Below are 25,536 nucleotides of genomic sequence, written 5' to 3' on the forward strand. Positions count from 1 at the left end.
AGGCTTCTCTGTCACCAACCCAAGACCCTGCACAGCATAGGTCACATTCCACTTTTGTCCTTTACTCAGGCAGCACACTCCAGCAACCTCTTTGTCCAAGGAGGTGGTCCAGAGATTATGCATGAAACATGGACCAGAGCCAAGTCACTTAGGCGCCTGGGGGGCTCAGTCCTTAAGTGTCTGCCTTCAGCTCAGGTCATGACCCCAGGGTCCTGGGATCAAGCCCGACATCATCGGGCTCCCTGCTCAGCGGGAAGCTTGCTTCTCCCTTTCCCACTCCCCCCGCTTGTGCTTTCTCTCTCTCTCTCTCTCTCTCTCACACGTGTGCGCAAAAATAAACAAAATCTCAAAACCCTGATGTCCCAAGTTTGAGAACCACTGGCCTCAGGTCAGCTTGCTTGTAAGTGCGGATTCCCACATTTACCCAGCTGTCCCGAGAGGCTGGAAGTGAGGCAGTAGGAGACGCAAGGGATACTAGTCCTCAAACTGGTATGACAGGAATGTGCCCCAGACCTGGGGCCAAGTGCCCACTTCAGAGGGGGCAGACTGGACAAGGGCCTGGGGCAGCAGATGCATCCCTGGTGGGCCTCTCCTCTCACCCAGCTTCCATAGTCAATTTCTGCATTCACAAACACACATCAGCCAAGCCCAGTCACTCCCCTTAGGATCTGCTGCACCTCTAGCCACAGTGCTTCTGGATCCACCCTCCACTACCACCCTCATGGCTCTCCCCCTCCGAACAGAGATCCCACCTGCCTCATTACTTAAATAATCTTTATTTCTCATGCACTAGGAAAGATGGGATTGTATGAAACACTGCATTTCACAGCAAAGGCCTCAGTCCAAAACACAACACAGGGGACCAGGTGGATTCAGGTCTGGCCAAAACTCTGGGGACCATCGTGGGGCTGCCATCCGCAGGGCTAGTGACAGATTCAGGACCCTCCAACTGTAGTGGCCCCAGACACAACACAGGGCAGCTACCCCCTCCCACAGAGGCCCAGGAAGCTGACACCAGAAGAGCATGTGGACCAGAGAAAGGACGGAGGAGGCTGCTAGGCAGTGACATGGTGGATGCAGTGGTCCAGCGCCGCCGAGGCCTGAGTCCAGGCCGCCAGGGCTATGACTGAGCTCTCCGCCCAACTGTGCTCACTGGAACTGTTGGAGTGCCACAGACCCCCGGCAGATACACACGGGCCCCACCTGCCTGCTCCTCAGCCGCACACACAAGACGACATCTGCCCAGATGGGACCCCAAAGGCTAGAGGGGCCAGCCCCCTTCAACCATCCCTAGCCCCTGTGGACACTTAAGATGCCCACCGGACAGCCAGGCTTCAGAGGTCCCTGGGACAGGGCCATGGGCAGGGCAGCCAGCAAACCTGGGCCACCAGGTACCATCCGAGCCAAGACAAGAGCAAAGCAGATTCTGGGCACCACTTTCCGGGAGGTGGCACCGGGACAGATACAGGTTGGAGACATGCAGGACAAAACAAAGAACGGACACATGCAGACGTGACAGGGCAGGAGGGGTCTGAGGATAAAACGTGGTCAAGGTGCTGAGCTGCGGGGGCAAGGTGGGCTGGGCTCACTGAGGCCCCGGGCTTGTCATGACCCCGCTCTCCTCAGGGATGGTCTCCAGCATCTCACTCTGGACAGCCTGTGTGATGAGAGCCAGCTCCTGGCACAGAGTCTCATAGCGGTAGCCCACACGGATGTCCGGCACGTTCGTACGGCGGATATCATTGCCCTCGGGGCCCTCCTTTGTATAGTTGGGTCCCAGCCAGTGGCTCTTCACCTACAGTGGGCAGGGGTATCAGACAGGGCCGCAGCTAGCTTTGAGGGGCCACTCCCCAGGCCTGAACCATCCCAGGGCCAGCACCCCTGGCACCTCCCCAAACGCAGAGGAGGAGAGGGTGGATACCAGGCTGCAGGCGGGTGGGGGTGGTACCTTGTGGGAGAAGCCGCTCATGAGCACGCTGTTGCGGGCCAGCTCACACATGTCGCAGGAGCTGAGCTTCCACACCTGCGTGGCGATGCTGTACTCCTCCATTAGTGGCTCCTGCACAGGCCAGGTGCCCTCAGACGGGAGCACGCGGGCCTGCCACCCAGTCCCCGTGCCCCTGTCCTTGCGCCACCCCCCTGCACCCCTCCCCCTTCTCGGCAGGATGGCAGGATTTGCCCCAGGATGTGCTGCACTCCACCAGCAGGGGGCAGCACCAGCGCCGAGCCCCAGGGTCCTGTCCCAGGACCACCTGCGGCCGGGTTCTGACCTTGGTGAAGTGGAACTGCAGGGGATCATCAGTGGACAGCGAGACCATGAGCCCACGGGACAGGTACTCGGGGAGCGGGTTCCGGTGGTAGCTGAGGAACAGGCTGTTGTTGCTGAGCGGAGACATGGCGATGCCAATCTGGGCCAGGTAATACAGGTACTGCAGGACTGGGGCCTGCGTGGGCAGCGGGGAGGGGCCTGTCAGGCGGCCTCAAGGCTGGGGAGGACACCTGGCTCTGGGGTTGCAGGCCACAGTGGAGGGGGCGGGGAGCCCAGCCTCGGCCTCACGTACAGAGGGTCATTTACAGCCAAGATCCAAGCAAGGGCCGCAGTGTGGGGGCTGGGCCGTGCAGGGGTCCAAACTGGGGGTTTGGTGAGGAGAGAGATCAGTTGCTGAAGAGGCTCGAAGGGTTGAAAGGGAGGTGAGCGATCGGGAGGGGAGGCTGGGGGTGCAGGCCCTGACCTTGCGCAGAAGCAGCCCGTGAGAAATGTTCTCGGCCAGCATGAAGGCCGACACCAGGTGGTGGATGGGCCCTGCTTCCCCACAGTGTGGCCTCAGCACAAACGTGTGGAAGCCCCTCTGCCTGGGGGCAGAAAGACAGTGTCAGCTCCCCAGCCCGGGCTCCCGAGCCCCCCACCCGGTGACCGCCTAGACCTGGGACAAAGTGCCAGGGGCAGATTCTTGGCTGTGAGGGCTGAGCCCAGAAAGAACTCCCTGGGTCCAGGAGTGGGAGCAAGGGGTGGGTCGGGGCTCCGGTGGCCCCAGGGCAGGGGGAGCAGAGACACCACACTGGAGGAACAGGCACCTGCGCAGGTGGTTCAGCATGGCCATGTTGGCAAAGGTGTAATACAGGTAGTAGGCATAGGGTGGGTTGTCCTCCTCCACCCAAGCCTTGGGGAGAGGGCTCTCCAGGTTGAAGACGTGGTTCTCGGGCTTAGACTCATCATCCACGCTGTCGAAGCCATCCACCTGGCCCAGAATGCTGGGGTCAGGCCCGGAGCTGCAGCGACCCCTGAGGCAGGCCGCCCTCCCCCTCCCCTGCCCCATGCAGCCCCTCACGTGCTCCAAGAAGAGGTGCAGCTCCGGGTGGCTGGCAGGGTGCACAGTGGCTTCAAACAGTGGCAGGAAGATGTTCTCCAGCATCTCCTGGAAGTTGGCTAGCTGGCCCTTTGTACGGTACACGTCGCTGCAGGCAAGACACGCACACACAGAGGACGTGCGGTCACCAAGCATCAGAGCCCGGCCCGCATGCACCAGAGCGCTTCTGCATGACCCTGGGTGGGCCAGGCTGGGCAGACCACAAGCGGAACCAGGGGGTAGCCCTCCCACTCAGAGGGCTCGGCTGGGGCGGGGGAGGACCCGCCACCCCGGGCAGGCAGGAGGCAGGTGCTGTCCCCTTGAACCCTGCCACCCACGTTCCCTCCCGCTCTGAGGGACACTCACAAGAGGCGTGGCACTTGCACGAGCCAGCGCACATTGGGGGAGTGTACTCGGTGCTTCACGGCCCAGAACGCCAGCTTGTCCCACTCATCCCTCGAGCGCCCATAGATGGAGAGCCGCAGCTCTGCGTTCTGGTATTTGCTCTCCTCCAGGTCAGCCATCACTTCCTGAAAGACACGCAGGGGTGGGGGCGGAGGGGGGCAACCGTCACACCCACCTACCCGTGACACCCGGCTCCCATGCGGTCGGGGGTTGGGCTGCTCAAGGCTCTTGCTACCCCTGCCCATGGGCCTGGGCGGTCCCTTCTCCTCACCTTGATAATGTGGGCAAAGTACTTTCCAGAAACCCTATTGTCGGTCTTGATGAAGATCTCTCGGAGGACAGACTCCCCAATGGGGTTGTACTTGGCATTGAACTTGTCAAAGCGATGGAAAGTGTTCCTGTCCTGGGGAAGATGGGCAGGCCCAGGTCACCCCTGTCCCTGGGCCACACACTGACCCAGCCCCTCAGCCCCTGTGCCAGTGGGACAGACCGCGTGCATGTCCAGTGTGTCCACACTCAGGTCGTAAGCAGTGAGATTCATGCTCTCAAAGACCTCCCGCAGCGTCTGCTCGCGGCCCTGCTCCACGTGCACGATCTCCTCCAGATGTCGCTTCATCGCGCGTTTGATGAAGCGCAGCAGATGCTTCTGGTTCATGCAGGACGAGGCATGGATGTGTGTGTCCACCTGGGGTGCAATGGGGGGCCGCTGGGTTCCCTGGAGGCCAGTCCACAAGGGAGGCCAGGCAGGGGCGCAGGGCCGGACATGTGGGGAGGGCCCACCTTCCGGATGTTGTAGAAATCTCGGTGTGGCACCTTCTTCTGGGCGGCCAGCTCCTTCATCTCGTTGAGCAGCACGTGCATCTGGAACTTGGAGCTCAGGTACTGTAGGCGGCGGTAGCAGAAGGACTTTCTGGACAGGGAGAGAACAAGGCAGGGGCACTGAGCCACAAGCAGAGAGGGGAGGGGACGGGACTGAGGCTGCGGGGGGGGGGGGGGCAGATGGAGGGAAAGGCTAGGTCTTGGTGACCGTGAAGGGGTGAGAGGTGGCGGCAGGTGTTTGCAGCAGGGCTGCAGCTGGGCAGTCTGGGCTGGAAGGAAGCCAAGTGTCTGGGCCAGGCAGGGACTCACATGGGGCCGTTGATTATCAGGGCCATCAGCACATTGACATCCGCCACAAATTCCTGCAGGTCAGGGTAAGGCAGCTCCACTTCTGGACAACTGGCAGATAAGGGGAGCTCAGGTGAGGGAAGCAAATCATGCCCCGTGGGCCCTCCCAAGCTGGGGCAGCCCCCACACAGCTCTCCCCCCAGCACTCCCCACACCCGCTTACTGCTCATCGGGTTCCCTGCGGGTGTAGACATGCACCACGCCCTGCACCATGCGCAGACCCAAGCCCAGGTCCCCAGGCATGGTGCTTGGCTCACAGTACTCATAGGGGTGCTGCTCCAGCGCAGGGGGGTGCACCGGGGCATCTGCAGGGTGGGGAGGGTGGAGTCAGGGCCAGGGCTCTTCCAGGCCACCTGCTGCCCAGCCCAGAGGCCCCACAGAGAGGGAGAGCTCCTGCCCCTGCCTCCACCCACCATGGGCCAAGGGGCTGGCATGAGCCTGGGTGGGGGAAAGCAGGCAGGGTGGAGGTTCCCGGGCACCAAAGCTCAGGGAGTCGGGGACACCAGGGCTCTTGGAGCAGGGCAGGGATGGGGAGTCCCACCAGCGGACACGGGGGTGTCGGGGCCCTGCTCGTAGGTCCGTGTCTCCAGAGGCTTCTCAGCCAGCTGCTGCAGGTACCGGCGGGTGGTGGGGCAGAAACTCTGCAGCGACAGGGCCATGTACTTTTCCCGGATGAAGAGTGCCCGCACCACGCTCTTGGCTGCATCCAGCAGGTCTGTAAATGGCACCTGGAGCCAAGACATGGGGTCACTCTCCTTGCTCTCAGACCCAGACCAGGCTCACCCGCATCCCTTCCCCGAAGCCTTGACCCCGGAAACAGCGCATCAACTAGCTCCCAGCCACAGACCCTTTGCCCGCCCCTCCCCCCCACAGGTTTTGGAAAGAGAAATGCCCTCTCTAGGCCGCACCCAGCTCCCAAGCAGGGGGAGCCCACGGGGACTCCTGGAGTCAAGGGGGGTAGAGACCCAAGGCCCTGCCCACACTGACCCCACACTTCTCCTCGCCGGTGATGGTGACCCGCTGAAATTCCCGCTCTAGCACCACGTCTCGCTCCCGCAGGCCCCGGTCACCTTGCCCCTCGCCCTGCTCCTTGTACAGCCTACGAGTGGAGAGCACAAGGGAGGGGGCTGGAGCCAGCAGCAGGACAGGCCCCACAGCCCCACAGCCCACCGCGCCCCTCTGCCCTCCTCACTGGAGGTCCGAGGCACTGTCTGTCTTCAGGAAATCTTGCTTGGCTCGAAGCAGGATGTCCGGCTCCAGCCTAGAAGGGAGAGGGGCAAGAGGTCAGGCCGATGACAAGGGATGGCCCTGGTGGTCAGGTCCCTGCCCCGTGCCGGCTGCTGTGCCCCTGTTGTTCCTCATGGCCCCGTGGGGCCGTGGAACCCTGCCCTGTGGCTGCTGTCTGGCCCCCACGTTACAGATGAGAAAGCCCACCCAGAAGCTGAGCGACACATTCTAGGCCACACAGGTGGGTACAAGACAGAGCCAGAACCCAAGAGCCTGCCTCCAAAGCCTGCACTTCATATCACTGGTCTACGCTCCCTCCCCAGCCGGTCCAAGGGAGCACAGGATGGGAGAGGGACAGGGACAGGACTCTGAGAGTGTCCCAGTAGAGAGAGAGGGACACTGGGCAGACCACCCCCGTGTCCCCTAGCCCCGACCCCACAGCAGCCTGGCCGTGCCCCCTCCACCCATGGCTGCCTGCTGGACTCTGGGCCTGGGGCCTTACTTGACATCTTGGCTGATCTGCCTCTCCAGGCGCTGCCTCCGCTCCTCCAGCTGCTCGATGGGGCTCTCCTCAGGGAACTCGTATGGAGCGCTGCGGAGCTCGCTCTCAGCCAGGGAGCGGCTGAACAGCTCCTGGTGGGAGGGAAGGCAGTGTCAGTGTGCCCGGCCCTCCCTTGCAGAGTCTCAGGATGGGGAGCTGCAGGTACCTGGGAGAGGCTAGGGATTGGGGCACAGCCAAGCGTGGAGTAAGGGGACGGCTGAGATGGAGGGGTGTGGGGAGCAGAGACAGGGCACGGGGACAGCAGTGGAGGGACACAGGGTGCGGTGCCAGGCGATACCTCGGCGATCTCCTTGCATTTGCCATCCATGGACGTGCGTAGGTCGAGTGGGAAGTGCTTGAGGCAGGGGGCAGGGCCTGGCAGGGATCGGGCAGACTGCAGCGGAGGGGCCCCCAGCCCACCCCGAGCCTCTGTGGAGACAGCGATGCCAGGGTCAAAGGGTGGAGGGCAGGGCCTGTGTGCACTAGAAGCCCTGGGCCCCTGCACACCCCAGGCCTGTCCCAAAGAGAGGCCAGGGTCCTGGAAAGTGGGCAGTCCCTCCTCAGAGGCTGAGGATCAGGCCTGCATGTGGCTCCCAAAGGACCTCACCCTCACAGTCTAGCACGGTGCCCCTCAGCCATTCCAGGCTCAGGAGTGGGGGGCTCCCGAGGCTGCCTCTAGAGTGACCCGCTGCCTCAGGGAGCAGGAGACCTCCTACAGGCAGGCACACATGTACACACACATACACACACACACACACACACACACACACACACACACACCTCCCGGGTGCTCATTAAGGACCTGGTGGCCAGGCCCACAGCTTCCAGGGCAGGCAGGCCAGCCCGGATCAGACCTGCTTCTGGACCCAGCAAGCCTCCTCTCGGAACCCCAGGGCCTGCACCCGACATCCCAGACCTACACAGCACGAGCGAGTCACATCTGCCACTCAGCTCTGACCTGGGGACCAGACCCCAAGGGAAGAGGAGGAGGGGAAGTGGAGGGCCTAGTTGGCAGCAGGAACCCTACCTCCTCCCCAGTGGCGTGCCCTCTCCCCCGGACCCCAGGGCGGCCAAGATGTGGCCCGGCCCCCGGCTGCCCCTCCCACTGCTGGCTGCCCCTCCAAAGGGGACTGCCACAAACAGTCTGCGCCACTCGGAGGCCCCAGGATCTGGGCCGGAGGCCCCAGGGAGGGCCTGGGGAAGGGATTAACAGAAGCCAGGGCCTCTCCACATGGAGGGCAGAACTCCTCAGCCGCACCACCAGGAGGCTGGCACTAAAGGCCTCGAAGCTGCTAGTCTAGAGGGGCTGCCTGAGCTCCCAGCCAAGTGAGACCCTCCCTGGGCTACCAGCCCCACCCTCCCCACCAGGAAGCTCTCCACACCAAACTGGGCTCTCCCAGCCTGCTCTGAATGGTGCTCCCTTCCAGCACGCTCCTTTCCCCTCGGCGCCGGGTCTTAGGGATGGATTGGAGGCTCTGCCCAGGTAGCGTGCCTTAAAGTCTGTGGGCTCACTTCACAATCCCCCAGAGTTGGGTCCCAAGGCTGGACAAAGGGAAGAGGAGGTGCCTGCCCTAGATCCAGGACCCAGCCCCCGCTCTCCCTGGTGCCGGCCTGGATCCTACCTAGAGTTCAGGCAGCTCCAGCCAGCAGCCCTGTGCCCCTCGCCCGCCGGTTTGCTGAGTGGGGCTGTAGCCAGTCCCCCAGGACAGCTCAGGGGCCGGCACGGGCTGTACCAAGTGCAGCTGCATGCAGGGGAGACCCTAGGATGACAGCAAGCAGGGGGCTAGGGAGGCCCAGGGGAACCAGAAATCAAGGGAAGGAGCATCAGAGTTGGGAGATCAGAGAAACCTCAGAAGGGAACAGTTTTAACCTCTACCGTACCAGCGCCCAACCTAAAGTGGAGCCCCCAAGGGGGTGGAGCAGGGTAGGCTGACCCGGGCAGGGCAGTCTGGCTGGGAGGGGCCGGGCCTCCTTAAAACGCACTACTCTGGGGAATAGTGAGTGGGTAGGGCCAGGGTGGCCAAAGGGGTGGGGGGAGAAGAGGGGACAAGCAGCCTGAGCAGCCCTCCCCTCTGTACACAACAGCCCCAGGCCAGCTTCCCCTGCCCTGTGGCCTTGTTTTGCTCACCACTGTCCCCTGGGTCCCTGGGGACAGACAAAGCCTCTTCCAGGGACAGAAGTTGGCTGGCAGTGAGGGAAGTGACTCAGTCCCGGTAGGGACCAGGTACTGAGCTTCTCTGCTGCCCATGGGGCCTGATTCATGGCTCCCCAGACCTCCAGCCTCCTCTTGAAGCCTATCGTTGGGAACAAACCGTCCAGGAGGAGAAGTGTGGGAGATAAGGGACTAGAATTTGGAGGACTTGAGTCTGACTCTATTCCCACTTACTAGCATGTCTCTGCCTCCCACAGGCTTCAAGTCCTGTCTATAATGGGGTGATAAGCGGGTCCTGCCCTGTCTACCCACCCACTGCCGTACGGCTCATAGAGACAGAGCTCTGCAACTGTTGTGTTAAACACCATTCTCTATGATTATGAACTCCCGGGACACTCCAAGCACTTACCACGCACAGTCCAACCTTCTAGAGAGGGTGGGAGGTTCTCGGGCCCAGGGCAGGCCGGCACAACCAAGCAGTGAAGGGTAGCAAAGAGACCGGAATTTGACAGGGGTAGAGATGGGGGTTGACACTATCTCATACTCGCAAGAGGGCAGAGCAGGAAGAGAAAAGAAAGATGGGCACCTGCTCCACACCCAGGGTGTAAGATGGAGCCCGCTGTCCTTTCCTGCCCAAGAGCCCCGGTCTTACACAACTCCTGCCTTCCAGACCCCGGCAGGGGAGGCCGCCCACAGACCTCCAGGGCTGGTCTCTATCAGGTCAGCAGGAGCTGAACTGAAGGTCCTAATCTCAACCTCCCGCCTTAGCAGGGTGGCCCAGGACCTCCACAGAAGCACTGTGGTGACCAGGACAGGCTCCAGCAGCCAGAGCCATTCCTCCAGGCCTGCAGGCCCCTGCCCGGGGTTCCGGGGCTTCATTAGAGGTGACAGGCAGTAGCCTCCACACTCCCTGAGGCCAGGCCTAGAAGACCCAAGCTTCCTGCCTGCTGGTCCCTTCCCCAGAGTCTGTGCACTGCACCACACACACGAGTAGTCCACCAAAAGCCAGAGGGGCCTGCTCCCACCAACCAACCTCATCTACCCTCTGACCAGGCGCCCCCTCACTCACTGCCAGGACTGCCTCAGTCGAGAGGCAGAGACGTGCCCAAGACTTCGACCCCTAAGTCTCAGATGCTCCCACCGAGTGACAACCCAAAGATGTACAGATCTAGCCCCAGGGGACACACTCTCTGGAGGGCCCAGACCTGAGCACAGAAAACACAGACCCTCAGGCCAGCACTGACCTCTGGGCAGTATTTTCAATGGCATAAGAAAATACTGGACATGGAATGGTCAGGCTACAGGTACAGATAGCTGCTGAGGGAAGGGGGAGAAGACACTGGCTTGACCCGATCACCAAAATGGGGGGCGGGGGTCCTTCCTTAGCCACAAGGCCTGGGGCAGCAGACAGCAGGTAGATATCCCTCAGCAAGCAGACTCAGGCAGCCTAGCCCTCAGGAACACAGCCACACCATGCTGCCTGCTCCAAATGGTGCAGAGATGCCTACCAGAGTGGGAGGCAAACCAAAGGGTGCAGGCGCACACAAGTAGGCAGCAGCCCCAGCCCGAGCCCCAAAAACAGGCCTGGCCCAAGGACACCCCACACTTCCAAGGAAGCCCACAAGAAAAACCAGGAATGGACAAACAGCAAATGATGGCCACCATTGAGGCCCCAGCCCCTGGGATGCCTGGTGGCAACGAGTGTGCCCTAACGTCAGACCCCACCCCGCCCCCCAGGAAAGGGATTCGAGATCTGGGGTCCTAGAAATAAGAACTAAGCACAGGAGGACGCCTGAGCCTGCCCGGTAAAGACACAGCCGCCAGCAAGTGTGGCCAGCCCACAAACCAGCCAGTCCCACACATCTCCCTCTCCATTCACACACACGCTCCGCATGCACACAGTCTTAGCACATCCGCACGCTGACACGTGTGCAAACACACCTCTTGCTGCACCCACACCTGCTCCCACTCCTCGTTACAGAGGGCAGCACCCCCAACACAGAACCTGTCACCTTCCACCCCACCTCCCAAGCCAGCTGTCCCTGGGACCGAGGACAAGGAGGGGCATCACCCCAGAGGAGGTGCAGTGGCCTGGGCCAGCGGTGGTGGGGCAGAGCCAGCGCCTGAGGCCAGGAAGCACACACTCACCTGGTACTGCAGAGGAGGCCTGCAAGCTGACCCGCTTCTTAAAGGGATATTTGGCCTTGGGGTTGCTGGGGCCAGATGGGTTGGATGCCATGGCTCGAGCGGCGGAGATGGCGGGGGGAGTCTGAGCCGCACCAGCTGGGCCTCGCTCTGCCACATCCAACCCCTTCCTCCGCCCCGCCCCCAGCGGGAGTGACTGATGCAGGAAGCAGAAGCCCCGCAGGCGGAAGAGGCCCTGGCCACGATTTCTGATGTTGTCTAGGCAACCTCGGGCAGGGGGGCCTCCATCCCCGCCTCTTATCCCCTCCCTTCCCTCCTCAGACCCTGGAGTGACGCGACTGCTGCTAGCTGGGACTGGGGGGCGGGGGGCGGGGGTGGGGGGTGGAGGGGGAGGTGAGCAGACAAGATGGGGAAGGGCCAGCTCCCAGCACTCCACTGACCCCTTCAGGAGCCCTTGCCCCTTGCCAAGGCTCTGGGGCACAGGAGTCAAAGTCCGGGCTAGCTGGTCCAGCCAGCATGGGGGAAAAAATAATAATAAACAGGAATCCAGCGCGAGGTCCCCCAAGCTCAGAACACATTGTCTCAGAGCAGGCGTACTGCGTGAAAACCCAGACCCTATGGGGCACAGTCCCCTTTTCTCTTCTCTGTCAGGCTCCCAGCCCCAGGGGTAGTCCAGCTCTGGGAGGATGGGGGTAGAACTGAGAATCCCGGCCCAGTAGGGAGGAGCCTGTCTTGGGAAAATTCCACTGGCCGGCAGAAGCTACCTTCTGGGAAGGCAGGAGGCAGGGGCTTCTCTGGGGGGCTAGGAAAGAGCCCCCAGCAACTTCTGACTTTTCTGTCTTTTCGCACTCAGGCTCTGCTCTCCCAGGCCCGCCCCAGGAGGAGACGGCCACCTTCCCTAGGTCTGCAGGCTGTGCTGAGACCCCCACCCTTTTGTCACCCTGCCCATGCACTTCTCTGTCCCAGAGACCCCCCCCACCCCCAACAGGCGCGCACATACACTCACCTGAGGCCATGCTGCCCGAGCCCGCAGGGGTATCAGGGAGGCTGCCCGCCAGGGTCTGCCCAGCCAGGAAGCGGGGGTCGCAAAGGAGGGGAGGAGGGCCGGGACCCCGACCCTGGCCCAGTCGCTCCGAGGACCCCTGCCCTGGCACTGCGATGGAAGAAGTAAGGCAGTCTTTCAAAATTGCCCGGAGGCGGGAGGTGGACCCCGGCAGACCTCGGCTGCTGCACTGGCCTCGAAGACCCCGAGTCCCGACCCCCAGCTCTCTGCCCAAGAGGCGAGCAGGCCACGTGCTTCCCAGAGAGCAGGACCCGGAACTCGTCTGATCTTCTCTCCACACTCTCTGGGTGTTCGGGATCGGACTACCGTAGCCGGACTGTGGGGCAGTCACGCAACAGGTGCGACCCCATCAAAGCCTCGCCAGCTCCACCGAGCTTCTCGGCCGCCCAAGGCCCCGCCAGATCCGAGGCCCCGCCCCCGCCGGGCAGGCCCCGCCCCCGCCGTGTTCCGCTTCCCCGCGCCACGTGGGCAGCCGCCACTCCGCAGTTGGCCGGCCGGGTCTTGGGCAAGTTCTGTGCGTCAGCTTCCTCATCCATGAAATGGGTGGTGTAATCGCACTCAAGAGAGTTACTGTGAGCATTAAATCTTAAGCACCTTTTCACGGTGCTGGCACTAAGTCCATGGCCAATAAAAGATAACTAGTAGTGTCTCAAGATTAATTCACTTTTAGAAGTCCTACCTCGGCATTCTCACTCTGGGTCGTCCGTTTTCTTCTGGCAGGCGTAGATAAACAGGGTGTGCCCTGCAATTCTGGCTCCCCTTCCCGCATTTACTTCTATATTTATTGGTTAAAAGCTTAGGCCCTATAGCCAGAATGCGTGGGTTCAATTCCATACTCCTCCATCTACTTAGTGATTGACGTTGTTGGGAAAGTTACTGGACTCAGTGCTCTATTTCGTTAAGAGACCCTGCTTTGTATGGTGGTTAAGATAATTGAGTTAATATAAGTCAAGTGTAGACTAATGTAAAACACTGCCTGGCATGTAGTTACTACTCAGTGTCTGTCTTATCCTTCCTATGTCCTTGGCCTTGGTTCCCTGTTGACAACCTCACACGGTAATGATTCTCCTCACAGCCTATAAGGAGTGGAGTTGGGCTCTTTAGGGGGACTGCAGACACCCCACCCAACCGGCACCCCCACTGCCAAGTGACAGAGAATCCTACCTAAAGGGAACCTGGGAGGTGGGGTGCCTAAGAACTGAACATACATAAGTGTATTAGCAGCAATTAATCTTTTTCCTATTTCTCCACCTTGTGGGAGCCCTTTGTGCCCCACACCCAGTTGTACTAATGCTGTTTGTCCAGCTCCTCCTAGTTCTCACCACCCCCATAGCCAGATTCCTTCCCAAACCCTGCCTCCCCCACCTCTCCCCAAGCTGGATTCTGGACCCTGAACCCTATTATCCCTGTGTATCTGGTGTCACCTCTATCGATCTCTTCCTGCTGCTCCTCACCGTGGGCAAACTCAAAAAAACATGGCCTCCATTGACATGGTAAAACAAGGGAAATGCCATGTTTACCCACCAAATTAGCCAAGATTAAGGGAAAAAAAAATCCTAGTGCAGGCAAGGGGGTAATGAGATGGGACACACACATATACTACTGGTGGACACCAACAGCGACATAATCTGTCTGAAGGCCATTTGGTAATACATAATCAAGTGTCTTTAAAAAGTTATTACTTGACCCTGTAATTCCGCTTTCAGGAAATTGTTCTGCTGGAAAGAACTGCTAGAAAAATATGCACGAATTTGTTCACCACTGCAATGTTTATCACATAGAAAGGCTGAAACATTAAGGTCCAACAATAGGGGGATGTTTAAATTTTGTCAGATGCATGCAATGAAATACAACCATTAAAAATTGTTCTTGGGGCGCCTGGGTGGCTCAGTTGGTTGGGCGACTGCCTTCGGCTCAGGTCATGATCCTGGAGTCCCGGGATCGAGTCCCGCATCGGGCTCCCTGCTCAGCAGGGAGTCTGCTTCTCCCTCTGACCTTCCCCCCTCTCATGTGCTCTCTCTCTCTCATTCTCTCTCTCAAATAAATAAATAAAACCTTTAAAAAAAAATAAAATAAAAATTGTTCTTGGAGAACTTCTTAATGAGGTGGAAATGTTTACAGTGTAAAGTCTGGTTTAAAAAAAAATGAATGTAAAATCTACATACAGTATGGCCCTAAATATTTGACATATATACAAAGAAAACAAACACACCAAAAAGTTTACAAATGGTTATCCGTGGGCAGAAGAATTGGAAATTATATTTCCTTCTTTATACTCATCTGCATTTAAAAAATTGTCTACAATGCATAGCCATTACTTTTATAATCAAGGGAATAGAAAACAACAAATCTGTAATAGCCTCCACACCCCACCCCCAACAGACTCTCCTGGGTCTTAACCCCAGACTAAATTGCTCTTGGGATCTTTAGGAATTCTGAAGCCGTTGGGCTCTCAACGAGTAACAAAATAAATCTTGAAATTAAAAATCAACCAGCAGGTAACCATGTAGAATGTCATCTATATTCTGACAAAATGCAAATTTTGACATAGTTTTAAGGGGTGGTATCTTGCATTGGGCTAGGTCTCATTAGGACTTCCCCCTTGATTCAGACCTACCTATTACCTACCTAATCAGCCCATAGGTGGCAATCCCTGCCCTCCACCTTACCCAGGCAAACCGGTTCACTAGTCCCTTCATGCTCCTCCCTAGTCCCATCAGCAACACACCCTTCACCTGGTAACCCTCCCCTATTTCCAGACCATTTGGTACGCCATCCCTGCTAGGAAGTGCGTACTGATTGCAGCTAAGCATAGATCTCCCCACCTACACAACACCAGCAAAAATCTCAGCGGGGTTCACTGTCTATATAGAATAGAGTTTGGGAAATGAAGGAGTGAGTCATCCCCCTTGGCCTCCAGCTTCTTAATGTTGTCTTTGAGCCTCTGGGATCTTCCCTAACTCTAAACACAGCTTCCTCCCCTCCTACCCTATTCACCAGATGGCTCCTTAAATGGCCCTCCCTGAACCCTAGGCCCCCACTCAAGTGTGCTCCTTAATTCTCTGAAGAACGCTTCTCTTAGCCTCTGGCCCGTAGCCCACTGTGAGGTCAGCCTCCCCCCGAGACCAGACCACTCTCTGCCAACACTGGACTTGGGAGGGAACGCCTGCAGCTTCACACAGATCCTTGGCCAGAACAGTTTCCCAAAGCATCACCTATGCTTAGATCCTTCTCGAACCAAGCTGCTCACAGCTCTTGTTTCTCAGCTTGTCCAGCCAGCCCTGTCACCCCTGACCCCACTGCCCCAACACTGTTTACAGCACCCAGCTGTACTTAGGTCTTCAAATGGTTTTAGCCACGCCCTGCCCTGTCACTCAAGGCCCTCGCTGGCTAGCCCCAATGCCCCCACTTTGCCGTCCTCAACTGGCTGGAAATATCCCATTTCCCAGTCTTCCCTGAGCAGTTTGCACCTCAGGCCTCCACACCTTCTCTCATGCTTTCCTCTCCCCAAAAGACTTACTCCCCTTTCTATTGTTGTTCTGCTTCTCTGATCAAAGTCTGTTCATTTAGTCGCTCCCTCCTTTCTTCTACAGAATTTTTCAGTTAAATATGCTTAGAATTGTTTTTCCTACCAGGGGTGGAGGTTAGGTTTTAAACAGCCCTGAATTCTCCAGCAGTGTTCCTTTAATTAAACTGTTTCTCTGTGAATTTACCCCTCCTCTTCCTTTGGACTGGAAGGTCCTGAAGGCAATTCCTCATTATGTGCCCCTAACTCCAGCCGGGACAAGGCTTTACCCACAGTCCCCGCCACTGAGGGTAAGACAGATCTTGAGATCTCCCCTTAGCTCAGGAAACAGGACCAAACTTGTTGGGAAAGGGTGAGTCTTTTTTCACTCAAAATGATTTGGTTATCAGGCTGTGAACTAGGACTCCTGAGCTCTGCTGATTCTGATACTAGTTTATTAAGGTAAGGATCATCTTTCTGTGCTTCTAAATGGGAATTGCACCTACGTGCTTTACCTGCTCCACCAGGACACTGAATTCAAATGTGGTAATAAAGTAGAACAGCCACAGGAAAGGCACAGGAGCTGACGACGGGAGGCAGAAGGTCATTGGCGCCAGAATGGGTCAGCATAATTAGAGGCCAGGCGAGGGTCAGGAGCTTCCTTACTCAGCTTAGTAGTGGGAATGGGAACCCAGCAAACTAGGAAACAAGTAGAAGCAGCACAGAAGTTTGCAGAGGTGGTAGCTGAAAAAGGAACGCTCGAACATTTTCCCCGTGCGTGAAACAAGTTCGTGGTTCCTTTCACAATACAAGCGCTACTGTTAGCAAGCTCATGCATTTGCCTTTTTTGTCCAAGTTTTCTTTCACTGGCTGCTTATGTGGGGGTAGTAGAAAGATCCCCTGATTTATGTTTATTAAGCTTACATGACCTTAAACAAGTTACTTAACCCTCAAGCCTCAGTTATCTGGTCTATAAACTGGGGACAGAGCACTTACCTTGAAATTAGTGTGAGAATGAATTGATAGGAGCCCCATAACTTGTCTAGCACAGTTCCTGGTAGTCCCCTGCTCTGAACAGAGAAGGTTTCGGTACAGCTCTGGCCTGGGTGTAGGTTACCAATATTGTGAATAGGCTAGGGCAGCGCTAGGGAGGTATAATTACTGAAACTTTATAGCCAAGATTCCAAGACAGTCACAATTTCAAAGACACTCTCCTGTTCTCTTAAGTCAAGAAGCATTTGCCAAGTTTTGACTGGGAAAACATGATCACTATGGAAGGCACCTTGGCGGCTACCTATTTCTCCATCAGCCCTGAGAGTCTGGGCTCCAGGCCCAAAGCTTCTCAGCCAGACACTCAAATATGCAGCTGAAAGGCGGAAGGAGGAAGATGTTCAGCAGTGGCTCAGGGCACCTAGTAGGTAGGAGACCCAGGTGCTACCTCCCACCTTCTCCGGCCCAGTGGACTGCAGCACATTTCCACACTACAAGGAAAGAGCATGTTAAACCCTTAGAACTCAAGTTAAATCCTCAGGTCCTTGGCTGCACATTAGAATCACCTGGGGAAATTTGGAAATCTTCATGCTTGGACTGTATTCCAGACCAATTAGATCAGGTATTTTCAAACTTGCCACAGGATGATAATCACCTGTATTAGCTTAAAATAGTTTCTCAGGTTCTGGAGTTAGCACCATTACCGGAACGTAATGATTGTAAAACACACCCCTTTAAAAACATAGAGGATATAAAAAAACAAAACAAAAAACATACAGGATATGTTAACATCTTTGAAATCTGAGTGATCTTCCAATCGGTGGTATCTAAGATTTTTTTTTTAAGATTTTATTTATTTATTTGAGAGACAGCGAGAGAGGGAACACAAGCAGGGGGAGTAGGAGAGGGGGAAGCAGGCTTCCTGCTGAGCAGGGAGCCCAATGCAGGGCTCATGACCTGAGCCCGAAGGCAGACGCTTAACAACTGAGCCACCCAGGCGCCCTGGTGATATCTTAAGATTTGATGACACACAGAAACCAGCATCTCAGGTGATCCTCATAATTAGGCAGGTCTGAGGAAAAAACAGTTCCCTAATACTTTCTAGGGCAGCACTTCCCAAATTCTAACATCCTTAGAGTCATCTGCAATTCTGTTACAACGTAGGTTCTGGATCAGAAGGTCTAGGTTAGGGCCTGAGATCCTACATTTCTAAGAAGCTCCCAGGTGAACGGTGCTAGGCCTTGTGCCACATTTTGGGTCGCAAAATGCTGAAGTATCTCCTCTTGGGGAGGCTCCACCAGCAACTCATTTAATTGAACTGAAATAACTGGCATAAGGAAATATGACCAATGGAGAGAGTCTTTGATAGGTCTGAGAGGCAACTACTGGACTGCACTCCAGCATTTCTCCCCAGGAAGGGGCAGCAGGGATGAAGGCCAGAGGGAGGGCCGTCCCAACCTTTGCAAAGCTGGAGGCTAGAGTCCAATAATTTCCCAAGGAAGCAGTTTGCTATATGAAACAGCAGACCCCCACTCTAAATACCAGCAGAAGTTCACTCACCAAGTGAAGTTGGGCCTCAGGTGGCTTTAGTGGGTTGAGGGGAAGCAGCCCCCTTCTGTCTACACATACCCTTTCTCCTTCCTTCATTTAGTCACCAAACCTTTACTGAGGGTCCACTGATAAACCACAAGGTCTGAAGGATTCAAAGACGAATCACATTTGGTCCCTGAGCTCCAGGGGAAGGAATTCAGCCTGGGGGAAACCACGTGTAACGTGAAGTACAATATGAAGTGATAAGTGCTATTAACAGAAGCACACACATGACGAGATGAGCCAACATAAAGGAATGACGCTGAGAGCTTCCCGGTGCAGCAGCCACTGGAGGAGCTGGAGAAAACATTTCTAATCTTTCCAGGAAGGGCACCACCCTAAACAAAAACTCCTTGCCAGGAGCAGCCTGCTATGATGGAGAGGGTGCTTTGATGCCTTGAAGCCCTTAAAACCAAAACTGTATAATCTGGAGCCTCAGGATGGGCAGAGCTTCCTGCATTTATGCCTCTAATCTCTAGCACTAAGATGCAAGTGAATCCAGGGAAGGAAGAGACTTTTAGGGGATCAGCCCCTCAAAAGGATGGGGGCAGCCATGATCTCATTCCAGAGAGCTTCAGTACCTGCATCCTATCCTCCTGTGTCAGAATCCCGCAGAGCATTTTCCTAGTTACAGAAACAGAAGTCTTTGCCCTTTGTCATATTGAGCTCTTAATTGGCTTTGACCCATCACATTGCTGGATATAAAGGCTACAATCCCTAGACTAAGTAGATCTCCAGCTGGGTAGGGAGTCTCAGCCAAGACAGGCAGGGTACAAGAATCTAGAACTTGCTCCCTCACCGAGCCCCCTATAGACCAGCTTTTGAGGAGGACTACAACGAAACGGATCCTCAATCCCAATTTACTTTTTCCTTATTTTCCATCTCACATAGGAAACTCTAGAGAAGAAGCTTAAGGGCCGGAAGAAGCAGCTGAGGAGGAGACAGCAGAAAGATGGGGAGTGGAGCCAGTGCTGAGGACAAAGAACTGGCCAAGAGGTCCAAGGAGCTAGAAAAGAAGCTGCAGGAGGATGCTGACAAGGAAGCCAAGACAGTCAAGCTGCTATTGCTGGGTGAGCAAGATGGGAAGATGAGCCAGAGAAGGTACTGCTCCTTCCTGCTAATCCTGGATGGTAGGTGGGTTCTAGCCCACCCCACGGGAAGGAGGGACGGCAGGTCATTTTTCTTCTCCCCAGCCGGTCTCAGGCTAGGGGATCAGGGCTCTAGGGCTGAGCGCAGCCACCCCAAGGAGATGCAGAATGCCAAAGCTACCCTAGAATTGTTCTGCTCTTCCTTGAACCAGGATTGTGCAAGGGCCGGGACGGAGCCATCCATCTCCCAATCTAACCAAACCTAATACCTCACAGCTTGGCAAACAGGGTGAACCCCAGGCTTGCAGACAGTTACCCAATCTGCAGTCAGAGAGCTCTGAGTCAAGGACTCGGGAGAGGACAGTGGACTCCAAAGTCCTACCATATAATCAGTGCCATGTAGTCCTGGGGACAGACCCACTGGTGCTTGCCAAGTAAACCGGTTCCTTCTCCTTGCTTCCAGTACACAATTTGTACACATTTTAGAACTAGGGAGCCCTGAGGGAGGAGGAATAGAGTCTTTATCTATGGCAGTCCTTTCCTGGCTTTCTGTTCAGTAGCTGCCTTGACAGCCCCTGCCAGATGGGAGGTTTATCACCTTGATGAGCTCCTAAGCAGATCACAGGTCTGTGCTGAAAAAAGAAAAGCACTTCTGTTGGTCAGTCAGAGAAATTGGTCACAGCTGGAAACAGGACCAAGACAATGAAGAGTTTGGGACACCTGGCTGAGGGGAAAAACCTCCAAAAGTACGGAGGTAAGCTAGTTGAGGTAGGCGGCGTCCATGCAGCAGCACGTTGGCTGGCTGAGTTGTTTTGAAGCCCAGGCAAAGCCTGGGAACTGCAGCCCCAGGCCATAGCACCTCCTCTTCCCCAGCTGATCTGTGAGCATACTGCAGGAAGCAAGGAGCCCAAGAAGCTACAGAAGGGGGAAAGAGATGGCAAGGCCACTGAGAGCTCTTTTAAGCCTAAGAGGCTTTCTTCCACATTCAGGATAAGCAGCTTAGAGGGAACAGGCCCAGCTTTAAGTGGGAGGGGGGTTAATATATAAGGGCCATGCAGACTGGGGGAGAGGGTTGAAGGGGATATGGAGGGGGAACTGAGTGCCAATGAGAGGATAGTAGGACATTTTAGCCAATAAAGGAAAAAGCAAGATGATGAAAAAACAGTATTTCAGTGAAGTTATCCAGCTCTCTGCAATCCTGCCCCTAGAGCACTCTCCTGAGTAAAAACAGGCAGAGGAGAAATGTATTAAAGGAATTCCCCTGAATCTATCAGTGGTGCTCAATGAGATTTTGCCACCACTCCCTCCACCTCCCCCGGACACTGGGAAATGTCTAGAGACATTTTTAGTTGTCACAGTGCAAGAGAAGAGTGCCATTGGCCTCCAGTGGGTAGAGGCCAGGAATGCTGCTAAACACCTTACCATTGACAGACAGCCCCCCCACAAAAAAAGAATCCTCCAGCCCAAAACGTCAGCAGTGCAGAGGATGAAAAATTCTGCTCTAAATCCAGACTGAATGGCTGGCAGAAATTGAGGGCAGCAATCATCCCTATGTGTTCCCCCCAACAAGGCTCCCAAGCAAGTCCTACCTTGGACTTCTCACAGGCCATCTACCGGAGGGTTGGGGAAAACTGGTGGAAATCTGAAGCATAAGCATTTCTCCCTGCAGGTGCTGGAGAGTCAGGAAAGAGCACTATCGTCAAACAGATGAAGTGAGTAGGAATAAAACCCCAGAGGACTGAGGTAGGGTGAAGAAGTCAGCAGAGTCAATAGAGGCATGGAGGATGAAGGGCTCCTTGTGCCCAAGGAACCCAGATGTAAAGGATATAAAGAACCTGATTCCCACCCAATGCCCCTCATTTGCATGCCCTTTTCCCCCTTACTCTCCACTTTGGGAGAGCAACAGGCATAGAGACTGAGTTCTTTAAATCCTTCCAGATTCCCAATCCCTTAGGTCTGGTTACTCAGGTCCAACTGAGGACTGGATGTCTACTCCTCGCAGGATCATCCATCAGGATGGCTATACACCAGAGGAATGCCTGGAGTATAAGTCCATCATCTATGGGAATGTGCTGCAGTCCATCCTGGCTATCATCCGGGCCATGTCCACACTAGGTATTGACTATGCCGAACCAAGCTGTGTGGTAAGTGGTTAACAGTATGTGGTTATGGGTGGGAGGAAAGGCTAACGGAAAGAAACAGCAGCCAACAAGCTATGAAGAAACACGAGTCAAGAGTTTCGTGTAACTATAATCCCACCTACTGAGCTTCCAGTTTTTTTACTTCAGTCCTGGAGAAGTATGCAATCCCTACCTTTAAAATAAATTACAAAAATCTGCTCCCAGCTTCCTCTGCCTTTTTGTCTTATTTTACCATTTAAATTGTTCTCCTTGGGGTCTTTGCCCTGACCATGGACCTTTTATAAGCTAAACCCCATTCCAGTATTGGCCTTTTCCAAGATTTGAATCACTGAAAGAACAAAGGTGATGGTTTACTGTCTTCCGTGTTGTCAACTTCATGGTCAGTCTGGTCTTTAAACTTCCAACTTCCCTGTGGCAGACGACCCACATTTTGTGGCAGTACCCTCTTGGATGAAGGCTGGAAGATAGAACCACCACAGAGGATGCCCCCTAGAACCTGTTTTCCCCTAGGCACCCCAGGAAGTGGATAAATTGCCACCCTCCGAAGCACACTCAAAATTAACTGGTGTTTTCTTAGCATCTTCACTGGACGCTGTCTCCATCTTGGGCTTTAGTAGCAATGCAAAATGGTTTCCTTCCAGCAGTATTCCCAGGAGCCTCCTGGAAAGCCATTACTCCTGTGCAGTTCTCAGCCAGGTCTCTGCCTTACAGGATACTGGGCGACAGCTCAACAACTTGGCTGACTCCACTGAGGAAGGCACCATGCCTCCCGAGCTGGTGGAGGTCATCAGGAAGTTGTGGAAGGATGGTGGGGTGCAAGCCTGCTTCGACCGAGCTGCAGAGTACCAGCTCAATGATTCGGCATCTTAGTAAGACTCTGACTGGGGAAGGGATGGGATGAGGCGTAAGCAACCAGGATTTCCAGGAGAAATCACACCTAGCCTAAAATTTCAAGCACTGAAAGCTAGAGTCCCAAGGACTGAATTCAGCATGGATACTTGTTTCATTCAGGCTTGAGCAGTGCTCATAATACTATGCTTTGGATGTGATGCCCTTAGATACAGTGCTGCCGTAGTGGTCACCACTCTCTCTTGCTTTACACCTGCTCACTGCAGCCTAGAGAGCTGAAGACCCCCCAAATTCAAAACAAAGATGCTCTGTTTAGTAGCCCTCAGACCGCTGTCCTCTTCATCAATTCATACACATAGCCTCTCCTTTCAGAACCATGAACATAAAGACACACCTGCAGTTCTCCCACATGCTCTCCCAGGTGGAACTTTATTCACGATGGCCTTTCTAGGGTGGAATTTTCTAGCGGGTAACATTAATGTCACCTAGGCTCTACTTAGGCCACTAACCTGAAGTGAACACCTCCTTCACCCATAAATAGCATCTTATGTCGGAGTGCCAGGCATGGGACACAGAAACTTCCAGGGCAAACCAAAGGAAGTTGGTCAGGGATTAAAAAGAACCAACTTTCAAAGCTGGTTCCAAAATGATAAGGTACACATCAATTATACCTCTAATGGCATGCAATCTATCATGGATGGGCATAAACTTTGCAGTCAGACACAGCTGGATTTAATCCCTGTTCTGCCACCTAGTTCTGTAACATAGTTCTCATTTACCCTCCGCGAGCACTGACTCACCAAGGCCCAGGCACTGCCGGGTGCATGACGTATACCGTCACATTTGATCTGCACAGTAAGCCTTTGGGTACAGAGTACTTTGTATTAGTCCCATTTATAGATGAAAAACTGAGGTTCAGAGAAGTTAATTAACTTACCCAAAGTCATATAGATAAATGGCAAAGGCTGGATTTGAATCCAGATCTATTTGACCACAAAGTTGAAGGCTTTTTTACAGTATACCACAAGGTCTCTTGACCTTGGACCCAGTCATTTAACTCTTCTCAGTTTTTCCTTCATCTGTAAAATGGGATATGAAACTTGGAAGGTGTATGAGGTTAAATGAGAATTTCAATGTGCAAATGCCCGGTAGACAGTAAGCACTTGTTAATTTTCCTTCCCTTCTTCTGTCATCTCACTTCATATCTGCCTTCCTCCTTTTTAAATTTTTTTATAATAACTGTCAAACATATACAAAAGCAGAATAATACCTCGCTTCAACTGTTAACTCACGGCCACTCTTGTTTCATTGTACCTCCATCTCCTACTGGATTATTTTAAAGGGAGTTCCACATAGTCTATCATTACAGCTCAAAAAAAAAAAAAAAGAAAAAGAAAAAGGTTTTTTTTAAAAAAAGGAATAATCTAATTGTCACACCTAAATATTTACTAATTCCTTAATGTCATCAAATTTCCAAGCCAGTGCTCATTTAAGTTTCCCCAGTTATCTCAAATGTTTGCTCCCCAACTTGATTCAGAATATAAATAAGGTCCCATGCAATGCACCGATTCACATCTCTGAATGTCTCTTTAGTCTCTTATAGTCTACTCCTGCATCTTGATGGAACTTTTGGCACCCATTTAAACCACCAAATCTCACTGAAGGGTCTAGAAAACCTTGCAGTCAGGCAAACCTTAAAGAAAAGTTATCTGACTTGATTTAAACGGCACGGAACCCCTACCTCAACTGGGCATGCCTCTCAACCCATCCCACACTCCCTTTTGTAGGGGCACATGAGGGTTTGGAGGAAAGAACCCTAGGTTTAACAATATGGATTCTAGTCCTGGTTCTAAGTTAGTTGTAGAACTTTGGGTAAGACCCTTTACCTTTCTTGGCCTTGGCTATGGAAAGTTTAATGTCAATTCCAAGCTTTTTTCTCTAGCTACCTGAACCAATTAGACCGGATTACAGCCCCTGACTACCTCCCTAATGAGCAAGATGTGCTTCGATCCAGAGTCAAAACCACAGGCATCATTGAGACCAAGTTTTCAGTCAAGGACTTGAACTTCAGGTGAGTATACAGTTCCCTGGGGCACCACAGATACACACATGGTTCCCTGAGTACACCTCAGATACCAAAAAAGGGCAAGGGCATGCTTCACTAAAGTCCCATCTGAATGACTACCCTACTTCTCCCCCTTACCCATCTCCCTGCCAACTGGGCCCAAAGTAGCCACCTCTCTGGGGTAAACACCAAGTGCATGTGCTGTTTTTTCCCCTCAGGATGTTTGATGTGGGAGGGCAAAGATCGGAGAGAAAGAAGTGGATCCACTGCTTTGAGGGAGTCACCTGCATCATTTTCTGTGCGGCCCTCAGTGCCTATGACATGGTGCTAGTGGAGGATGACGAAGTGGTAAGTGGCCTTTGCACCAAGAGCTTTGATAGTTGCCCTGTGACCCTTCCTCTAAGCTGTGTCACCAATTCTTCAATTTGGGTGATTTCAAGACAGCCTAGCAGTCCTCTAACAGCCAAATCAATGTCTCTGGCAACTAATTCTAGAAAAATCTCCTCTTTTACAAGCTCCAGGTTAGCACTTTAGAGCTCCAGATTTACTGGGAGTGAGCTTGGTCTCAGATCAGAAATCCAAGAAGCACTTGGACATCACATAGCTCACAAGAGGAATTGAGTATTAAAGAGACAAGGGATCACAATTGGGTTTGTAAAGCACAGGAGTTACACTTTGGACTTTCCCAGGCTGCCTATGGAAATAAAGGATAGGAGGTAAAAATGATAGAGCAGAAAAACAATGTATGATGTGTATCTTTGTGCAACATGATAGAGGGGTTGGACTACTAACCTCACTTGGAAGCCTAAATATGTACCGTCAACAGGACTAAGGAGAGACTGGCAAACGAGCTTTCTCAAATGCCACTGAAATTGGCAGGTGGAAGACTACCTGAGGGTGAATCTCTTGAGCCTGCAGAGTTTAACAGGAGCTCTGCAGGCCCAGGGTTGGCCCAGCCAGTTACCTTTGGAGTTTGAGACACAGGATATCACCGCATGGAAAATGCTAATGGAGGCCCAAAGCTTACTGATATCAGACAAAGCTCCTACATTCCCATCCCTTGCTCCAGTTCTTCTCCCTTCTCCTTAGTAGTTTAAGTTCACATGAGAGCTCTGTATCTTCTATGCAAATTCATTTTCAAGATCTCTTCCATCTTTAACCCTGAAGTCTATGAGGTTTTAAGGGGTTCTGCAGGAGTATTAGCAATGACAAAGGGCCACAAAAAGTAGATTTGTTTTCTTTCTTCATTAGATGAAAAGAT

General features: G+C 54.2%; 2 protein-coding genes and 1 long non-coding RNA gene across 6 annotated transcripts in view; 1 reads left to right on the forward strand and 2 right to left on the reverse strand.

The window, feature by feature from the left end:
• Positions 1–25,536, forward strand: part of GNAT2 (G protein subunit alpha transducin 2) — a 48,917-nt gene that overhangs the window by 21,753 nt on the left and 1,628 nt on the right. The window contains exons 2-7 of the mRNA XM_025872368.2: positions 19,024–19,202; positions 20,890–20,932; positions 21,223–21,364; positions 22,073–22,230; positions 24,153–24,281; positions 24,494–24,623. Coding sequence (XP_025728153.1) covers positions 19,085–19,202; positions 20,890–20,932; positions 21,223–21,364; positions 22,073–22,230; positions 24,153–24,281; positions 24,494–24,623 — 720 coding nt within the window. The 5' untranslated portion in view covers positions 19,024–19,084. The remainder of the gene's footprint in view (positions 1–19,023; positions 19,203–20,889; positions 20,933–21,222; positions 21,365–22,072; positions 22,231–24,152; positions 24,282–24,493; positions 24,624–25,536) is intronic.
• Positions 761–12,466, reverse strand: AMPD2 (adenosine monophosphate deaminase 2). 4 transcript variants are annotated; one of them, XM_025872364.2, is made up of 18 exons: positions 11,991–12,466; positions 6,986–7,116; positions 6,649–6,779; positions 6,112–6,180; positions 5,907–6,018; positions 5,461–5,647; positions 5,083–5,224; positions 4,881–4,970; positions 4,533–4,662; positions 4,243–4,437; positions 4,024–4,155; positions 3,714–3,877; positions 3,330–3,456; positions 3,076–3,239; positions 2,733–2,853; positions 2,271–2,444; positions 1,949–2,059; positions 761–1,795 (listed from the first exon to the last, which is right to left on the reverse strand). In XM_025872364.2, exons 1-18 carry the CDS (start codon positions 11,998–12,000, stop codon positions 1,586–1,588), a joined length of 2,400 nt encoding a protein of 799 aa, XP_025728149.1. In that variant the 5' UTR covers positions 12,001–12,466; the 3' UTR covers positions 761–1,585. The 4 variants fall into 4 exon arrangements, with proteins under 4 accessions (XP_025728149.1, XP_025728150.1, XP_073752293.1 ...); XM_025872365.2 differs by lacking the exon at positions 11,991–12,466 and adding an exon at positions 10,988–11,672; XM_073896192.1 differs by lacking the exon at positions 11,991–12,466 and adding an exon at positions 8,310–8,334.
• Positions 13,477–25,536, reverse strand: part of LOC141373402 (uncharacterized) — a 142,540-nt gene continuing 130,480 nt past the window's right edge. The window contains exons 2-3 of the long non-coding RNA XR_012379336.1: positions 14,142–25,513; positions 13,477–13,925 (exon numbers count right to left, since the gene is read on the reverse strand). This is a non-coding gene — a long non-coding RNA (uncharacterized lncRNA). The remainder of the gene's footprint in view (positions 13,926–14,141; positions 25,514–25,536) is intronic.

Source organism: Callorhinus ursinus, unplaced genomic scaffold (genome assembly GCF_003265705.2).
Source record: "Callorhinus ursinus isolate GAN/ISIS: 27379988/994484 unplaced genomic scaffold, GSC_fseal_2.0 scaffold9, whole genome shotgun sequence".
Taxonomy (NCBI): domain Eukaryota; kingdom Metazoa; phylum Chordata; class Mammalia; order Carnivora; family Otariidae; genus Callorhinus; species Callorhinus ursinus.

What these genes read in the sequence shown, in the direction of transcription:
- AMPD2 (XM_025872365.2), bottom strand. Translation starts at nt 11,078, where the DNA reads ATGGCATCCAACCCATCTGGCCCCAGCAACCCCAAGGCCAAATATCCC. An exon ending in AATGCAAGGAGATCGCCGAG is followed by an intron (nt 6,780 to 6,985) that starts GTATCGCCTGGC and finishes CCCTCCCACCAG; the next exon opens with GAGCTGTTCAGCCGCTCCCT. An exon ending in CGACACCCCCGTGTCCGCTG is followed by an intron (nt 5,225 to 5,460) that starts GTGGGACTCCCC and finishes CCCACCCTGCAG; the next exon opens with ATGCCCCGGTGCACCCCCCT.